The following is a 19,485-nucleotide window of genomic DNA, read 5'->3' on the forward strand; positions in this document are numbered from 1 at the left end:
TTCTTTTTGTAATATGGAGGTCTACCAAAATTATATTTAATTTAAAACACAGTTATTGACTGTCTACCATGTACCTAGTACTATGTTGAGGAAATCAAAGTGAATGAATGATTCCTGCCCTGGATAACTTATAGTCTAGTAGGTGAATAACAGATAACTCAGAAATGCTTTGGTTCTTATGCCCAGAGTAGGGTAAATTCTAATTCTAGAGAGGTAAAGTATTCCATTTTTTAAAAAAAATCACATGCTCAAAATGATAAAAAGCATAAGATACAAGCGTTGTGTTGGGGTTTTGTTTGTTTGTTTGTTTTAGCTAACTATTTTAAAGATTTTATGAGGCTCCTTTCATAAGACCCTGGAGTTGCCAGGTGTCCCTGTCCCAGATTTCCTGGTCTCACGGTTGGACAACCCTGTTAAATTCGGATGTGGTCTTCCACATCAAACCCCAAATGATCTCCTAAAGGTCAGCTAGTATCTACTGGGCACTGTGCACAGTGACGTAGTTATTTCTGCATTCGTTGTGTTAGGTTTATCGATTATTATAGGAATTCATCATTCACATCCTGTCTGTAACTTCAGATGCACATCAGCGCCAGGTAACTTGATGTTTAGTTATCCTGTAAATAGTTACCGGGATAACTGACTTCAGTATCGTTTACTCTCCTATCTTACCCACTAGAATATTTCACAAGTTGTTTTCATGTCTGTAATGGTGATATTGTCCCTTTAATGAGGAATGTTTTCTGTCAGTAGAAAGCCTGAGTTTAGAAGGATCTCTGGTAAATATTGGTGAGAGATAGGTAGCTAATGAAAGCCCAGTAAGGAATTTGGGAACAAATACAATAAAGGTAACCACTCTGCTTCTCATAGGAAATGCCACAGTGTTAATTCTTTGTTTTATCTATCTATTTATTTTAGGCTGTGCTGGGTCTTTGCTGCTGTGCAGGCATTTCTCTAGTTGTGGAGAGCGGGGGCTACTTTCTAGTTGCGGTGCTCAGGCTTCTCATCGTGGTGGCTTCTCTTGCCGCAGAGCACAGGCTCTAGGACACATAGGTTTCAACAGTTCTGGTTCCCAGGCTCTAGAGCCCGGGATCAGTAGTCGTGGCGCTCGGGCTTAGTTGTTCTGTGGTGTGTGGGATCTTACCGGACCAGGGATCAAACCCATGTCTTGAATACCAGGCGTATTCTTTACCACTGAGCCCCTAGGGAAGCCCCACAAAGTTAATTCTGACCACTGGTGGTCAGGATCTAGGTTTGGGCCTCTTTGAAAAATCACCCACCCCCAGCACGATTCTCGTTATTCTCCCACTCCTTTTTGTAATCTAAAGCTTTTGGCTGATTTCTGATTTGATTGAGAAGAGTGAAGGTGAACCACCAGATCCCTAATACGGCTTCCTTTGTTTGAAAGCTTGGCATCCTGATGTTCTCAGGCCTTTAGGGAAGGGAGTCCTGTTTAAAACATTTTGGAAAAAAAAATTGGGAGATCGTCAAATAATTTTTGGTATCTGTGAGTTGCTCTTTGTTAATTCAATTTGCAGCTTTTATAATAAAACAGTCTTAAACCACAGGTATCATAGTCAGAAAAAGCTCATTTGATTAGGTAAAGTTTTTAATACATAAAGCCCAGGGGTTGAGAGTGTGAGCACTGGAAATGGGCAGACTAGTGCTGATCCCATCTCCTCCACTTGCGGCAGGACTATGGGCAATCTTTTCACCTCTTAAGCCTGCTTCCCCTTAAATAGAACGGGGATAATGGGCTTCCCTGGGGGCTGACAGTAAAGAATCCACCTGCAATGCAGGAGACCGTGGCTCTATTCCTGGGTCGGGAAGATCCGCTGGAGAAGGGATAGGCTACCCACTCTAGTATTCTTAGGCTTCCCTTGTGGCTCAGCTGGTAAAGAATCTGCCTGCAATGTAGGAGACCTGGGTTTGGAAGATCCCCTGGAGAAGGGAGTGGCTACCCACTCCAGTAATCTGGCCTGGAGGATTCGGTGGACTGTATAGTCCATGGCGTTGCAAAGAGTCAGACACAACTGAGCGACTTTCTGTAACCCTGCTTCCTCTTCAATAGAATGGGGATAATGATCCTACTGCCTCATAGGATTGTCAGAAGGTTTAAATGAGGGTGCATATAACACGCACACCACAGTACACGATGTAGTAAGAGCTCCTTGAATGCTAATCTTACTACTGTTACTCATTTCTGTTACTACTGCTGCTACACTCCCTATTTTTTTTCCTTTCCCATGCTAATTCATTTGTTATGTAAGATTTGGTGATTAAATGTAAAAGTCTTGAAAACTTAATAGTTTGTGTTGTTTCCAACATGAAATAGTTTCTGGTGTGAGTAACAGTAGTTAACTCAGCATATATGACAACCTAATAACTTTCTCCTTGAACTCCAAACTGTCATTTCAAAGGAGGTATTCTCAGAGTGGGGTTATGTACTCTCCATCATCAAAGTCTAGAATCTTTACGAAAGCTTGTCTCACAAAAGCCTTGTGTCTGTGTTGCTACCGCAACCTAAAACTAATGAGTTAGAAACCACACAGAGCCCTGTGACATGCTTGTAGGAGCCCCTCCGAAGGACCCTTCACATTTTCTTGTAAGCTGGATGTAGATAGCTAAGCCAGGAACAGATCTGGTTCAGAAAACTTAAAAAGCCTTCCTTTTTCCTTCCCTCTCCTTCACTTTTAAACTAAAAAGATTTAATTTTGTTGCCTCTGGGAAGGTTAAATGCCTAGATGCTCTCTTGAAGTCTATGTGAGAATGCGACATTGTTTCTTTGGGGGTGAGGGGTCTTTAATGTTATTCCACAATTATTAAATGTTACTACCTAAAAAAGATTTAAGATCATATTTTCTGTCTTCTTCTGCATTTTGTTACTAGTTGTATAGTCTTTTCACCATGTTTTGTCTAAGGAAATATATTTCCCTGTATATGTGCATTTGCTGATTGTCAGCACTGAACCTGGCCCAGTGCCTTAGCATGTTGAATAGCTGATTGGAGTTTAGTTAGAGAAGAGGAAAGCTAAAGATTTATTTTTAAATCAGTCAACTAGGGGCCTTGTATGTGGCCACATTTATTATAGACAAAATGCCACTTTATTTTTAGGTGGAGACTTCTGGAGCATTAGTATTGCCATAAAGCCCAGGATGGTTCCAAACCTCGTGTTGAAGTCCACACTAAATCTGGTAGTTGTTGAGTTCCACTGCTGTTTAAAGAGTGTAGCTCCATGTGATCTTATTGTCTTTAACTTAGTCAAGTGAGACACCGCATTACATAGGTTCTGGGTCTCACATTTGCTTTGTTTTTCTCTGGAGCTTTACTGGAAACCGAATGCTGTTGCGTACTAGCTACAGAAGCAGGAGGGGAAGTTGGCAAGAATTAACTGCTTTCTGTTTGGTCTGTCTGAGGCAGCTGACCTTTTGGAAGGAAATCGCTGCTCTTTGCTTCTTCCTGTAACAGTGCAGCCTGTGAAAGAACATATACACAGAAGGGTTCTGCCGCTATCCTGGCTGCTGGCTTGGTGCGTAAGCTGTTAGTTGAGAGGTGGGCATCTCTCGGTGCAGCTGTGTGTGTTGCAGGAACAAGTACTCAGGTCCAGGGAGCTGAGCTGTGTGGAGATATGCCAGTAGATAGAGAGTCTCTGTTTCCAGATAAAGTAGTTTGCTTTAGCAAAGATAATTTTATTGCCAAGTTCCAGTCTTTATGCTATGGACACTTGCTTTGTGTTCAGTTTTAATTCATCTTAATGTTGAATGTCTTGGTATCAGTATTATTTCTTATACTGGATCACCTTTTTTTCCTTGAGAGGCCATTGTTATTTTTCAAAACATGAGGTCTTAGTTTAATGTCATTTCTATGTCTAAACTGCTACATTTAAAATGGATAACCAGCAAGGACCTACTGTATAGCACACGGAACTCTGCTCAATGTTTTGTGACAGCCTGGGTGGGAGGGGAGTTTGGGAGAGAATGGATACATGTATATATATGACTGAGTCCTTTTACTGGCCACCTGAAAGCATCCCAACGCTGTGAATCAACTATACTCCAATGTAAAATAAAAAGTTGAAAAAAAATTCAAAAATAATACTAAATGTCATTTCATCTCAGAATTAAAATTAACTTCTTACCATATCTGCTGCCCATTGTTGGACCCACTTTTTCTGCAGGAGTTGTTTTACTTAGTCACAGTGAGTATTATACCCCACACATGGGCATTTTCTTCACGAAGCTACAGTTGGGCTTGCAGATTGGCATATCATCCAGTGAGCAGGCGAAGGGCTTCCCAGGTGGGACTGGTGGTGAAGAACCTGCTTGCCAGTGCAGGGAAAAGCAAGAGACTTGGGTTCAATCACTGGGTCGGGAAGACCCCTGGAGGAGGCCACTCCAGTATTCTTGCCGGGAGAATCCCAAGGACAGAGGAGCCCGGGGGGCTGTGGACGCAGGACCGCACAGAGTCGGACACAACCAGAGCAACGTGGCACAAGCAGGCAGAGGAACGAGCAGATGAAACGTTTCTCTCTTAAAAGAAAAGGTTTTAGTCTTCTATCATTTTAACCCAAACATATTTAGGTTCATTTTTTTATTTTGTTTTCTGAAAGGATTTATCGTCAAGTAACAGAAATGAAGTTGATTATGATTATTGGTGAGTGGAGAGAACATAGCTGCCTGAAAAGGGGACAAGATACCATATTCTTCTGCATTTAGTTTGAGTTCAGTTTATAGGCATGCTTTCCCAATGCAATACTGGTCTCTTTCCAAGATTTACTGTTAATAGTAAAGACTGTTGAGTGAGCATCAATGTCAGTGTACAAAAATGGCGCAGAGAGTAACCTCATGAGATTGACGTCTGGTCTCTCCTTAGCAAGGTGGCCCTGCAGTGCTTCTTTCCTGTTCTTAGAAGCTGGCCTCATCTGTTCAACCTTCCAGAGATAGTGAAGAATCCAAAAGGGAGTGCAAACCTTGTTTTGGCTTTAGGCATAGGTTCTGGCACAAAATAAGTTGATACCAACAAAAGAGGAAGATTTCCCCCAGTTCTGTTGGCCTTTGAATAGGAGTAAAGTTAGGAACTGGTGGCTAAAGCTTTCTGGAAGCCGATCAGGTAACTGTTTGCTTCCAGAGGCCTTGAATTGTTACCCTTAAACTGTCAAGGGCCTTCACCTAGGGCAGTTGTGTCCAGTTATGTTGCTAGGGGTAAGGGAAATAGAGTTTTGTTTTCTTTTTTTTTTTTTGAAATAGAGTTTTTAAAAAGGAATGCTTGCACTGCTGACAGTGGTTTTCTATGTGTTTCATTCCATTTACTGTTGGCACAAGTTTGCAGTGACCATTGCCTAGTCATGTCAAAGATGAATAAAGAGCCAAACATGAATCTAAGTATGTATTATTTCTTGCCTTGAAATAGGACTTTCTCAAATACCCTCTTTTTTTCTTTTCTCTTTTCCTTGCTTTTTTTTTTTCAGAAGTCACAAGAAAACTTTTTACATTCCGACTCTACTCCCTCTGAGATCAATAATCTTCAACCTGGTCTAAATTCTAGTTTACTTTTTTTTCTTTTGGTATTCTGAACGATTTGGTATGAAGATTTTCAAACACTCACAAAATACAGTGTATAATGAATTTCCATAGATTCATCAGTTCAGTTCAGTTCAGTTGCTCAATTCTGTCCAACTCTTTTGTGACCCCATGGACTGCAGTATGTCAGGCCTCTCTGTCCATCACTAACTCCTGGAGTTTCCTCAAACTCATATCCATTGAGTCGGTGATGCCATCTAACCATCTCATCCTCTGTTGTCCCCTTCTCCTCCTGCCTTCAATCTTTCCCAGCATCAGGGTCTTTTCCAATGAGTCAGTTCTTCACATCAGGTGACCAAAGTATTGGAGTTTCAGCTTCAGCATCAGTCCTTCCAATGAATATTCAGGATTGATTTCTTTTAGGGTTGACTGGTTGGATCTCCTTGCAGTCTGAGGGACTCTCAAGAGTCTTCTCCAACACCTGAGTTCAAAAGCATCAATTCTTTGGTGCTCAGCTTTCTTTATAGTCCCTCACATCTATACATGACTACTGTGAAAACCATAACTTTGACTAGACGGACCTTCATTGGCAAAGTAATGTCTCTGCTTTTTAATATGCTGTCTAGGTTTGTCATAGCTTTTCTTCCAAAGAGTAAGCGTCTTTTAATTTCATGGCTGCAGTCACCATCTGCAGTGATTTTGGAGCCCAAATAAAGTCTGTCACTGTTTCCATTGTTTCCCCATCTATTTGCCATGAAGTGATGGGACTGGATGCCATAATCTTAGTTTTCTGAATGTTGAGTTTTAAGCCAGCTTTTTCTCTCTCCTCTTTCACTTTCATCAAGAGGCTCTTTAGTTCTTCGCTTTCTGCTGTAAGTGTGGTGTCATCTGCATATCTGAGATTATTGATATTTCTCCTGGCAATCTTGATTCCAGTTTGTGCTTCATCCAGTCCAGCATTGTGCATGATGTACTCCGCATATTCAAAACCTACCAAAATTTTATTAATCCTTTTTTATATACTCCCCACATAAACACCTTTTTTGTTTCTTCTAGGGTTTATTAAAAGAATAGTATGAACAGTTATTGAGTGCAAGGTATTTTAAAGGATTTAAATATAAATAGATGTTAAAATTACAAATTAATCTTATGTATTAATAGTTTTGAACCACTGCTTGAAAACACATTGTTGGTATATATTGAAACTGAATTGTATTTTTTTTTTAAATGCATAAATATCTCATGCCCTACTTAAATCTCAAGACTACTTAACTTGTAAGAAACTGCCATAACCTGGGTACTGTCATGATAGGAAGTATTTCTACCTATGTCTTTTGCACATCCCTTTATATTTAATTCCTGTGGGGTAGAGAACAGTGGCAATTGCCCATAATTATTAAACTTATATTTCAGATTTTACACTTTGAACAAAATTTAATAAATAAAAAAACTTTACAAAAAATTGTACCAAAACTTCTCCACCTAAATGTAACAGCTGTTTATAGTTCTCTCTGACCTCCCTCTGGTATGTGTCCTCTGGCAAATATGTTGTGTACACTTTTCATTTAGTATTCCTTTACTTCTAGAAAATGTGTCTATGGCCTTATATTTTAACATAGCCTTTATATTTCACTTGAATTGTTGCACAGTATTCTGTCGGATTAATATATTATAGTTTAATGACCAGTCTCTTATTTTGGACATTTAGATTATTTCTGATTTCCCACTGTTGTGTATCCTGTTATCTAGCTATTGTCCTCAGGAGTTGATCTCATGCTGAGTGTTCTTCAAAGCAAATTTTGCTAAGTGGAAAATTTTTTATGTTTTATTTTTTCTCTTATTTGGCTGCACCAGGTCTTAGTTGTGGCATGCGGGATTTTTAGTTGTGGCATTCAAACTCTTAGTTGTAGTATGTGGGTTCTGATTCCCTGACCAGGGGTTGAACCTGGGCCCCCTCCGTTGAGCGTGTAGTCTTAGCCACTGGGCCACCAAGGTAGTCCCCAAGTGGAAATTTAATACTATAATTTTCAGTGGTAAGAGGGAGTCTGTGAACTTTAATGTGGAAAATATTAAGAACATGTGTAGATTTATTAATAAGTTGACTTTTAAACAAAACTTCAGAAGGGAAGGGATTATAATTCATCTAAATGGTACAGAAACTCAGTATATTGAAGTAGCTGAGGAATTTCTGTGTCCTGAACTAAAGGATTTGACCTTTTCAACAGACAGTGTAAGATGCGTTGGTCTCGATTAACAATATAAAATGGGTACAGATATAAACCCTCATTCGAGGGACTTCCCTGGTGGTGCAGTATTTAAAACTCTCTGCTCCCAGTGCATGGGGCCTGGGTTCGATCCCTGGTCAGGGAGCTAGATCCTACATGCCTCAACGAAGACCCAGTGCAGCCAAATAAATAAATATTTTTTAAAACAAATAAGCAAATTTAAAAGCCTACATTCAAAATTCTGAGGCTGACATAGGGCTACATGGCAGTCTCAGATCATTTCTCACTTTTCTGTAATGCAGACGGTCATTGTTTGGGGGGCTATAGTAAACGTTTTTAGTTATCTGAAAAATGTTATTGATGTAGCTTCTTCCCAAGCGGACTGTCCAATTTACTTAATAGATTGCAACACAGAAATAATAATAACACGCACCCGTTCAAGCTGTGGGCCAGTGTGGCAGGAGAGAGCCCTTCTCCCCCGCCTCCTCCCCTCTCCCCAAAGTAATATACAGTGATTTCGCTGTGACGTAAAGATTTATGACTGATTGTCTTCCCAGAATTTTATCATCTCTGTGTTGCCTGGCAAATTTTTCCTTGTTTGTTTCTTTGTGAGCCAAATACTTTTATTCGTTCTGTTCTCTTCCCATCTGTTTAATAATCTGATTTTATTAGAGAGTTGCCTTTCCAATGGCTTATAAAGTAGTGCTTAGGAAAAAAATTTTTTAAAGAGCAGATAGCTCTAGTGTTGACCTGCTTCTAGATGGGATAGTTTTACACTAACCTTCTTACTTGATGTTAGGCCAATTTTAGTATGAACAAAGTCTTAATCCTTCATTGCCACTATTTCATAGTTTTCTGTCCCTCCAGGTTCCTACTACTAGGTAATCACTGCCACTGAGTAGATGTATTGACAGTAAAGCAGAAAAAAACAACAGAGAACTTGCTCTTTATATCCCATTCGAAGTCCTTCAGTCATTAAGTGGTGCTGATATGATTAACAGTTTTGAATCCTAGCTCCTTGCCAGATCAGATTCTTTTTCAGATCAGAAGCAATGTTTATACATTTTCTGTTTCATCTGCCAAGTAGCCCAAGCCTTTGCCCAAATCAGAGCCCCACAGTATTAGGTTTCTGATTCTAATTTCTTACTCATTTTCTTCCTTTAAGTTATGAAATATAACAAACATGCAGAAAAATACAAAACACAGTATGACAGACTACGACCACAAGTCCCTGGGACAGAGTCACCATGGTGCAGTGGTAGAGTACAGACTGGGGCCAGACTGCCCAGATCCAGCCCAGACAGTACACCTCAGCAGAGTGGGGCATGGGGCAAATGTTTCACCCCCAAAGGAAGCCCGTATCCACTAAAGTCACTGCCCATCCCCCTTGGAAACCACCTGTCTACTTTGTTTCTATGGGTTTGCTTATTTGGGACATTTCCTTTAAATGGAATGCACAATATATGGCCCTTTATATCTGGCTTCTTTTACTTAGCATCATGTTTTCAAGGTTTACCTGTATTGTAGCATGTTTTGGTACTACATGCCTTTTTACTGTTGAATAATATTCCATTTTATCTGCTTTATTTCTCCATTCATATCCTTATTATCCACTCATGTACTGATGGACATTGGGGTTGTTTCTGCCTTTTGGCTATTATGTATAATGCTGCTATGAACATTTGTGTGCAAGTTTTTGTAAACATATGTTTTCATTTCTCTTAGGCATATGAAACTGCTGGGTCATATAGTAACTCCATATTTAACCTTCTGAAGAACCTCCAGATGGTTTTCCAAAGTTATTACACCATTTTACAATAGTGTTTAATTTGCTAAACCTCAATTTCTTCATCTATAAAGTGGGAACAATAATAGGGCTACCTCCTAGGATTTTTGTGAAGGTTGTATGAGTAGACTCATAAAAGCCCTCATTGCTATAAAACTGTGCAACAAGTGTTCAGTAAATGACATTAAATGATAAATCTGGATGGTGGATAACAACACTAATAAAATGTTATTTTAATTCAGTTTTCATTCTTATCTCTCACATTTATTTATTAGAGGAATCAAGATATTTGTTGCTGATAATTCATACTTTAATTAGTCGGAATCCTTCTTTGGAAGGAATAGGAAAAAACTTTGCTCTGGCTGCCAGGCAAGCACATCTGAATGGATGTTCTTTTTTGGAGTCTAGTGTACTTATGACAACCTTGCTGTCACTGCACTGCCCTTCACAATTCTTAATTCCTTTGTTCAGAGATGAGGGAACGGTCCTCCCAGTGCCTTTCCACCAGCCTCCATCAGTTCTCATCCATGAAAGTCCTGGTGCCGGTGAAATTGATTAAGCAATGGGAATACCAGCTTTTCATAAGGGGGTAAAATTTATGTGCAGGTTATTGGTTAAGGAGAAAGACAGCAAGAGCTCTTTGTGGGAGGATTGACTTTCGGAAGGTACTTATTTGAAGCGAGTTAAAATTGGAGGTGGGGAGAAGGACACCGTTTTGTCAGTTTAAGGTTGGAAAGTCAGAATAAGACTGAGCATTTGCTATGAGCCCGGCACTGTTTTAAGCATTTGCCCATGTTAACTCATTCTTACAACAACCCCTGAGAGACATAATTTTACAAGTAAGGAAACTGAGGCCCAGACAGGTTTAAGAGGTTATTAAATCTTTTGTAGAACTTTGTTTAGGTGGGCTTGCCCTATTGTAGAGACTTTGGCCCTAGGATGGAATGGAGTGGTGGTTGTGGTGGGGTGGAGAAGACTTACAGAATACTTGAATTATACATGTGAATCCAGCAGACCAAATCCCTGTACCCATTTTTTAAGATATTTATTTATTTGACTAGGCCGAGTCTCAGTTGCAGCACACGAGACCCTCAGTCTCCACTGTGGCATGCAGGATCTTCGGTTGTGGCATGTGGGGTCTGGTTCCCTGACCAGGGATGGAACCCAGGCCCCCTACGTTGAGAGCACAGAGTCCCAGCCACTGGACCACCAGGGAATTCCCCGCCCTCTGCTTATTTGAAACTCCCACTCTCATCCCAAGCTAGAATTCATTCTTGCAAGCGCAGGTATGCTTGGGGAACTTTCTGAGGGCCTGCCTTCTGCTCCTCCTCCCCTACAGTTGGCTATAGCATGACTGTAGCCACAGTATTTTAGAAGTCTTCAGAGAGAGTGATTTTTTTTTTCCTCAAAGGTTTATGTTTTACTTCTCAAAGGGAAAATATCTAATAAAAAGGTATTTATTATGGGGACAAAATTATCCTTAAATCCCACCCACTCATATCATTTAATTTATGTAAACAGACATTCTTTTCTTCAGTTTTCATTAAGTCTGTAACATTATGAGCTATTAGACTTTGAAACCCTTTTTTTCAAGTGCCTGTGGGTCTGCTGTATTTGGGACTCCTAGGATATATCCAGATATATGGAGTCCATGTAGATACTTTATGCTTTCAGAAGCACAAGATTCTACATCCAAGGTTGTTTTGGGTTGTTTGGAATGCTTATGAACAATAAGAGTTCAACTTGCAGAGCTCAAATAGTTCTCATCTTTGGCTAAAAATAAGATTGTAAATCCATTTCCCAGTCTTCAGAGGTGATGATTTACCAGAGATACAAACCACTTCCCTTGTCAGAACATCACGCATTGAAGATGGAGCTGCCCGTAAATAAGCAGAAGAGAGTGTGTATTGAGGACAGACGTGCAGTTACTGTGTGTGTGGGGTAGCATTCGGTGGCTGGATGAGCACTAGGGAGAAAGGACAGGGAGTCAGCTGATGCCGGGTGTGGACTTAGCCTAATAATGTGTGTAGGACATGTATAAACTTTTGACGTGCATGAAGAAAAGCACCACTTAGAGTCTAGGTTTTATTAATACAGTTGGTAGGGGGAAGTCATTTTTTTTCTAAACTGCATATTTTAAATTGTTACATGATAATCTCAGTAGGTCATCTCATATTCCATGTGTAAATAACTCTTAGTTTAAAAATAAAACAAAGATGATTTGTACTGCTTAGTGTTTTTATTTTACATTTTTGGCCAGTGGTAGGCAAAATGTACTTTCCAGCTCTATCAAAGCATTTTTTTGTAGTGAAATTAACGTATGTTGTATTTATCAAAATAAAGAGGTTACCACCTTATGTTTATCAGCTGTTATCCTTCAGATGGCATTTTAGAAAGGAACTGTTGTCGCATGTTCATATTTAGAACCGTAAAAAATATTCTGAAAACTTCTAAGAGCTCAGCATTCTACTCTTTTATAAAAACTAAGAACTAGTACAAAGCTTAACAAAATAGTGTGACATTTATATAATATTCCTATCTATGTGGCATATCAGCATAGTATTTCTTTCATAAAACAGTAACAGACTCCTGGAATTATGCTCAGGCAGCAGAATCTATGACATACTTACCAAATATTTGGTATGTATTTATTCACTGAACAAATGCTTACTACTTTTTACTTACATGGCATGCCACCATAGTACATACTCGCTCACTTACTGTTCTTATTCAGTGGGGAAAACAGACAAAAATAATAAAATCTAAAAGAGAAAATTACAAATGGTGCCATATGTGATTAAGGGACAGATAGGCCATTATTAATATAGACTCTCGCAAAGTATAAAATCTGTTTCATTTTCTTGACTTGGTATTTCATACTGATATCTTGTTCCATGATGACTTTGGAAAGAGCTGATAGATTTAACCGAATTCTGTATATACATTTATTTATGCAACAACAAAAAATTACCTGGATGTTTATTTGCCAAGCATAATTCTAGGCCCAAGAGAAAGCATGTAAGACAAGACAAAGTCACTGTGTTCATGGTGCTTTCTCCCTGGTGGGGAGTCATCAAACAAATATGTGATAAATGTCAGGAAGTGATCAATGCTACCAAGAGAAATAAAGTGAACTGAGAGGACAGAGAGTTAGCAGGCTGCTATTTTATTTGGGTAGACTGAGGAGTCTTATAGAAGATAAACATTTTCCCACAGTTTTCCTTCTTTTGTCTCTTGGGTCAATTCAGTTAATGAATGCAGGATGCAAGATCATTTTTGTATCTGTTGGCATTATCCACATGTTCATTAAGAGAGCTTTGATGTGGTCCTGCTTCTTTCCAGTTCTTTCCCACTAAGGGAGATTAATAGTACTGAATTCTTTTCTTTATTGCTGTATCGTTCTTGCCTCAGTGCCTTCAACCATGGCATCCTTCCCTTTACCTTTTGTCCAAAAAATATGCCTTGGTATCTGTTTCAAATTTCCAGAATCCTGGGATATGATGAGTCATTTGATTAGAAATTATATTGTACAATTAAATGTCTTCCAGATGTTTGATTTTACTGTGGGATTCCTCCTGGAGAGAACTGTTTTACCCAAGTGTTTCTCTTTGTAATGAGAATTTGAAAAATTTCATCAATTTCATGACTGGAATTTGATGTCTTGGGTGATCTCACCGTGATCCCAGCCTTAATGCTTAAAAGCCCTAATTAAAGTTGTACACTGCGCAAGTGTTCTATAGCATAGCACAAATCTAAAATAGGTAACTGGCAGCCACCCCACACCTCATTGTTGGCTAACTAACTTGTCCCATAAATAGCTCTGTGTTATGCGATCAGACAACTACAACTAACAGAGAAGGGATTGTTGTTTCATAACATACTTGTGTGGTCTCTGGTGTTCAACAAAACCAAAGTTCTAGTTCCCCAGACCCTGACTATAGCACAAGTTAATAGGAGAATTGTACAAATCAGTCGTCAGATAGTTCTGGAAGGGATTCAAGATATCCCTGCCTTGTATCAAACTCCACACTGTGGATCATAATGTTAGAGCAGATTCAGTTTTAGTCCCCTTTGTGTACATGAAAGTACAACTTTTTTTTTGGCCGCTCGGCATGTGGGATTTTAGTTCCCTGGTCAGTGATCAAACTCAGACACTTCCAGCAGTGGAAGCACAGAGTCTTAGCCCCTTGACCACCAGGGAGGCCCCTGCGTACATGAAAGTAATGCTTCTGTCACAGTCTGGTTTAATCCCAAGGAGTTTCTGCCAAATGAATTAAAATTTCTTAGGTGAGTCTGAAAAGGTATCGTAGTTTTATAAAACCGTTTTTCTGAAATCAAGTGAGTGTTTTAAAAATCTACCCACTATTGGAATACAATGGTTTTTGTTTCTAACTCTTAGCTGGAATATATTGTTTTCAATGTCTGACAGATTTTTAAATGCTTTAATTTTAACAGAACATTGCTTCATAAATTCCTTAGCAGTAACTCAGAAGGTGAACCTTGGGGTTATTTTCCAGATAAGTCTGTTCCTTTGATATGCAAATAATTACTGTTTAGGTAAATAATCATAATACAGAGGGTTCAATACATGCATTAGATATTACCACTTTTCTTTGACTGGGTCTTTTTCAAAATGGCGATGTATTTATTGCACTTCTTAAAAGTCAAAATACAAAATCTAAAATAAGTGATTGTTTAACAGAATCTCTGTGCTACTTATTTATCATTACTGTTGTTGGAACACATGTAAAAGAAAGAATATGTCTGTGATATAAAAACTAGAGGCGGTTCTTTCCTTAATGCTGAATTTGTATTTTTCCTTATAGGACTTATGTACATTTTATAGTCAGAGCTTCATAGACCCAATTGTATACCTTTTCGTGTCCTCACTGAATGTCTACATTTTGAAAGCATTTTGAAACTAAAATTCAGTTTAAGAATACCGATCTTTAGTCTATCAAAAAGGGCTTAAATGCATTTATCTTCGGCCTTTATAATAAAGTATTTACTCTAGTGGATTTAAAAGGGGGGAAAAAAAACCAACACAAACCACTGTTTGTTTAACAGATTGTAAACCATGGCTGTGTGGATACAAGCCCAGCAGCTCCAAGGAGATGCCCTTCATCAGATGCAGGCACTGTACGGTCAGCATTTCCCCATTGAGGTGCGCCATTACTTATCCCAGTGGATTGAAAGCCAAGCTTGGTAAGTGAACAAAGGTTTTCCTGTCATATTTTGTGAGGCACAAGCATATTGAAGTTTTATCAGAAAGATAACATAATGAAGACTCTAAAAGTTGTAAGTTTATAAAGAAAATTATGTGACCCATGAAAAGGTATTCTATTTTAAATGTTAAGAAGATGGAATAACTACTGGCATTTTTTTAAAACATAGGATTTGTTTCCTTTAATAATAAATTCTGGATAAAAGCATTGTAACATTGCTGCTCATAAAAAACAGTTAATACATAGGTACCATTTCTGTGCTATGTACTATGGTACTACTAGGTACTATGGCACTAACATATCAGTGCCATCTTTCTAGATTCCATATATGCACGTTAATATATGGTATCTGTCTTTCTCTTTCTGGCTTACTTCACTGTGTATAATAGGCTCTGGGTTCATCCACCTCATTAGAACTGACTCAAATGTGTTCCTTTTTATAGCTGAGTAATATTCCATTGTGTACATGTAACCACAACTTCTGTAGAGACACAAAGGACAGACTTTTGGACACAGGGGAAGGAGAAGGTGGGATGATTTCAGGGAATAGCATTGGAACATATATATTACCATTTGTAAAACAGATAGCTAGTGGGAATTTGTTGTTTGACTCAGGGAACCCAAAGCCGGTGCTCTGTGACATCCTAGAGGGTGTGGGATGGGGAGGGAGGTAGGAGGGAGATTTAAGAGGGAGGGGAGATGTGTATACTTATGGCTGATTCATATTGATATGACAGAAACCATCACAATATTATAAAGTAATTATCCTCAAATTAAAAATAAAATTTTTTAAAAAGTCAGCAAAACTGAGTACCTAGCAGTATTGTAGTTAGTGGAGTTCATATGAAAACATTGAAGCCCTTATCCACAGAGTTTAGTATTCAACAGGTCAGATAAGGTATGTATATGCATAAAATTTAATAAAGTGTATTATTGACAAGTTTAACAGTGATGACTTTGGTGTTTTCAAATTTATATGTAATTTGTATATAAAGACTAAAAGGCAATACACCAAAATGTTAACAATAATTACTCTTTGTGGCAGATTTAACAACCATGTTTATTTTTCTGATTTCTCAAGTCACTGTTTATATATCTGGGGGGAAATTGTTTTTAAATTCTTTCAAAATTAGTACACTGCAGTACAGACTGTCGATAAAGCTTTATAATCAACAACATTATTGCACGCCAGGTCACAGGCTATCTGCTGCTCTGAGCAGGGCCTGGGCACATGCCAGTCTCAAGCTGATCTGTCATATTCATCAGATACGTCAGGCCTCCATCATCATGACCAGGAGAACAGGAGAAACCAGTCTTTATGCTGCTATTTGAGGCGAGCGGTATACCCATCAGTAGTGTTGCCTTAGAATCATTGCGATCTTGTGTTAGTAGCAGATTTCTGTTCAAAAGCTGGAGAGCACCAAAGGCAATTTTCTAGGCAATTAAAAAAATCTCAGCCTCATGCAATTAAGTGAGGGGGAAAAAGGTACTAAATGTGAACAGGTCAACTGCATCTCATCTGGTGCTTTTCCATTTCATTTTCATTTTCTTTTAAAGATTTGGAGAGTTCAGGAAAACATTAGTAGGAAGTTTCTGTTGATCTCAAATTTCACTTAGTAGATTTCCCATGTAGTCATCTTACCAAACGAACGTTAAAAGACTTATGTTGATGTCAGGGAAAACCTGAATTTTACTCAGTTTTGGGTTTAAGAATATAAAGATTTTAAGTAAAACATCTTCAGTTCTTCATGTTGAAGCTAAGAAAGTTTATATATGTATATATATGTGTGTGTATGTGTGTGTGTCTGTATATATGTATATGTATACATATATGGAAGAGAATTAAGTTTTAAAGTACGAGAACTGGTAGTACTTGATTTCCATGAGTTTTGCTCAGAGATTGGCTCTTCTCAAGAATGAATTCACTACTCAGTGATCTGTGGTGACCTCAATGGGAAAGAAATCCAAAAAAAAGGGAATAATGTATACATATAGCTGATTCACTTTGCTGTACAATAGAAACAAACACGCCATTCTAAAGCAACTATGCTCCAAAATATTCTTTTGAAGAGTGGATTCCTCAGACGAGGAGCATTATTGCCATTCAGAACAGAGGTGCAGGGCTGCCTCCATTCCTTCAAGGCTTTTATTTAGACATATTTAGCACACATACTTAAAATTTGGCTTTCTCTACTGCCTTCTCAAGAGGGCAGATTCGAGCATATTATTTGATGAAGTAATGTTACCAGTGCTTTGGTGTACCTGTCTGTGCCCCTGTTAGAAATTAGTTTCTACCTAACTTCAGGGCTGTGTAGAGATGACAGAGCTGCTTAGCTATCACCAGATCTCTTGTTTGGCTGCAGACCCACCAGCAGTGATGAATGTTATTTCAATCTGACAGCTGTTAGGTTTCTTCAGCGAGCAGAGTTAAGTAATTTAGTACTGCCCAATAGCAATTGTTGCTTAAGTTGTTTAAAAAAAGAAAGAGAGTCAGAGATGGGGAGAGGGGGAAGAGTGGGAGAAGGAAGAGAGAGGAGGAGGAAGGGAGGGAGGGAGACCACCCAAGCCCTGCCACAGGTTAAGTGGCTCTGAATTACTACGAAGCCTATAAAGTGATTTTTCTGGTTCTTTGGAGGAGTCAGTGCTGCCTACATGTCCCAAATCTGCAGCTAGTGATACAAATTCCTGCCTTGTGTGAATACTTGTAGGCTTCATCTGTCTTAATATCACATTTCCAGGGCTTCTTAGAAGTAACTCTGTTAACTCACCTGTCTTTACTTAAGAAATACTCCATGTGAAATTAGCAACACATACAAGTCCAGGCTGGCAAAAACACACAGCGTTCTTGACCCTGTGCCCCCTTCCACCCTTGAAGGGGTAACTATAAATAGGAAATTATCAGAGTCCTTATTTCCTTCAGAGCACACAAAGCACTTTCCTTTTCCCTTCATTCCTAGAAGCAAAGAGCATAAGCTCCAGAGTGAGTCAGTAGGAGAATGGGCAGTCCACTGCAAAGAAAAAAGAGAAAATATACTATACCTTCCACTAAGATAACTAGTGGATTGGAAATAGATTTATGTAGATATCTAGTCAGTTTGAATTGGACTGTTGCCTAAAATTTGTAGTGAGCATTATAAAGCAATCACTTGAGCCCCAGAAAAGGTGTGGTGCATTGAGGCTGCATTTATACAGGCTGTGTGCATGTATGTATACATATGTATGTAATTTCTTTCCCCTAGGGACTCAATAGATCTTGATAATCCACAGGAGAACATTAAGGCCACCCAGCTCCTGGAGGGCCTGGTGCAGGAGTTGCAGAAGAAGGCAGAGCACCAAGTGGGGGAAGATGGGTTCCTACTGAAGATCAAGCTGGGGCACTACGCCACGCAGCTCCAGGTGGGCATGAGTTCGGGGCCACGCTCCACGTGAGCCCCAGGCCACACTGCGTTCTCTTCCCTGTAGGGGCTCTTCCTTCATTCAGTGGTTTTCTCTCTCTCCTTTCACCCAAGGTTGCCAAGCCACATGTGACACGTAAAGTTCTTATTGTTTGGTTTTGTGATTGTAGCTGCCTTTTTTAAACCCTTTATTTGAAAACCATTTCAAATCTATAGACAATTACAAGATTGATACTAAGAACATATGCTCAGACTCACCGTTATTAACATTTGCTTTACCACATTCTCCCTCTGCGCACATGCATGTACACACACACACATGCACGCAGACACACGCACATGCATGCAGACATGCATACATACAAACACAGGCACAAACATGCACGTATTTCTTCATCACTCAAAAGTTGTATGCGTCATGCCCCTTTGTCCCTAAAGTACTCCAGCTTTCATTTTCTAAGCATATGAACCTTCTCTTATGTAGTTACAGTGCAGTTACCAACTGACTTACTAATATCCTGTGGGACATTTTTTCCCCCTTCTGTCCAGGATCGCATTCAAGATTTTTTATTGCATATAGTTGTCATGTCTCTTTAAGGAACCATTTGTCAGTCTCCCTTTGTCTTTCTTTGCATTGACATTTTAAAAATAATTCAGCTCCTCTGTTTTTTAAAGGTAAAATGTACCTTATTTGGGGTTTGTATGACATTTCTTATGATTAGATTCAGGGTGCACACCCCTGATCAGAATTGAAAATAAATAATGTTGTGTCCTCCTCAGAGTATCACATCCAGGGGTGTACCGCGTCCACCTCATCCTCCTTGGTGGCAGTAATTTTGGTAGCTCAGTCAAGGTGGTGTCCAGTTTCTCCTCTGATATGGCCCTTTAAAAATGTATTCTGTTCCCAAGCATGGTTCCCTTACTTTAAACATATTAAGATGCAATGAATAATTGCAATTACTCCTCCTGTAATTGAGTTTCCCACAGCATGCTTTTCTTGTCCCCATTCACACTGGAAGAGCAGCAGTTCCCATGGTTGTGTTACCAAGCGTCTCCTCCATCCTGAGGTCTGGCCCTCTGCTCTGAGGTGAGGTTCAGCCCCATAGCATGAAGCAGAACAACGTGATGTTTGCTCTTGGATTCTTTCAGAACACATATGACCGCTGCCCCATGGAGCTGGTGCGCTGCATCCGCCATATTCTGTACAATGAACAGAGGCTGGTCCGAGAAGCCAACAATGTGAGTGTCCTGTGGGCTTGGGAAGTCCTTTCTTGCCCAGCTCTTTCTGGGCCCAGCTTTGTCAGGATCTCTCAGGGTGCATCTGTTGGTGTCTCT

General features: G+C 39.3%; 1 protein-coding gene across 4 annotated transcripts in view; it reads left to right on the forward strand.

Annotated features, from left to right (window-relative positions):
- Nucleotides 1–19,485, forward strand: part of LOC136150042 (signal transducer and activator of transcription 5B) — a 75,057-nt gene that overhangs the window by 33,668 nt on the left and 21,904 nt on the right. For 3 of the 4 annotated variants that reach the window (XM_065910791.1, XM_065910790.1, XM_065910792.1), the window contains exons 2-4: nucleotides 14,598–14,735; nucleotides 17,995–18,151; nucleotides 19,300–19,389. In XM_065910791.1, the coding sequence (XP_065766863.1) occupies nucleotides 14,608–14,735; nucleotides 17,995–18,151; nucleotides 19,300–19,389 (375 nt within the window). In that variant the 5' untranslated portion in view covers nucleotides 14,598–14,607. Of the gene's footprint in view, nucleotides 1–14,597; nucleotides 14,736–17,994; nucleotides 18,152–19,299; nucleotides 19,390–19,485 lie in introns of those variants that run through there. The other variant, XM_065910793.1, reaches the window with a different exon arrangement.

This window comes from Muntiacus reevesi, chromosome 18, assembly GCF_963930625.1.
Source record: "Muntiacus reevesi chromosome 18, mMunRee1.1, whole genome shotgun sequence".
Lineage (NCBI taxonomy): Eukaryota > Metazoa > Chordata > Mammalia > Artiodactyla > Cervidae > Muntiacus > Muntiacus reevesi.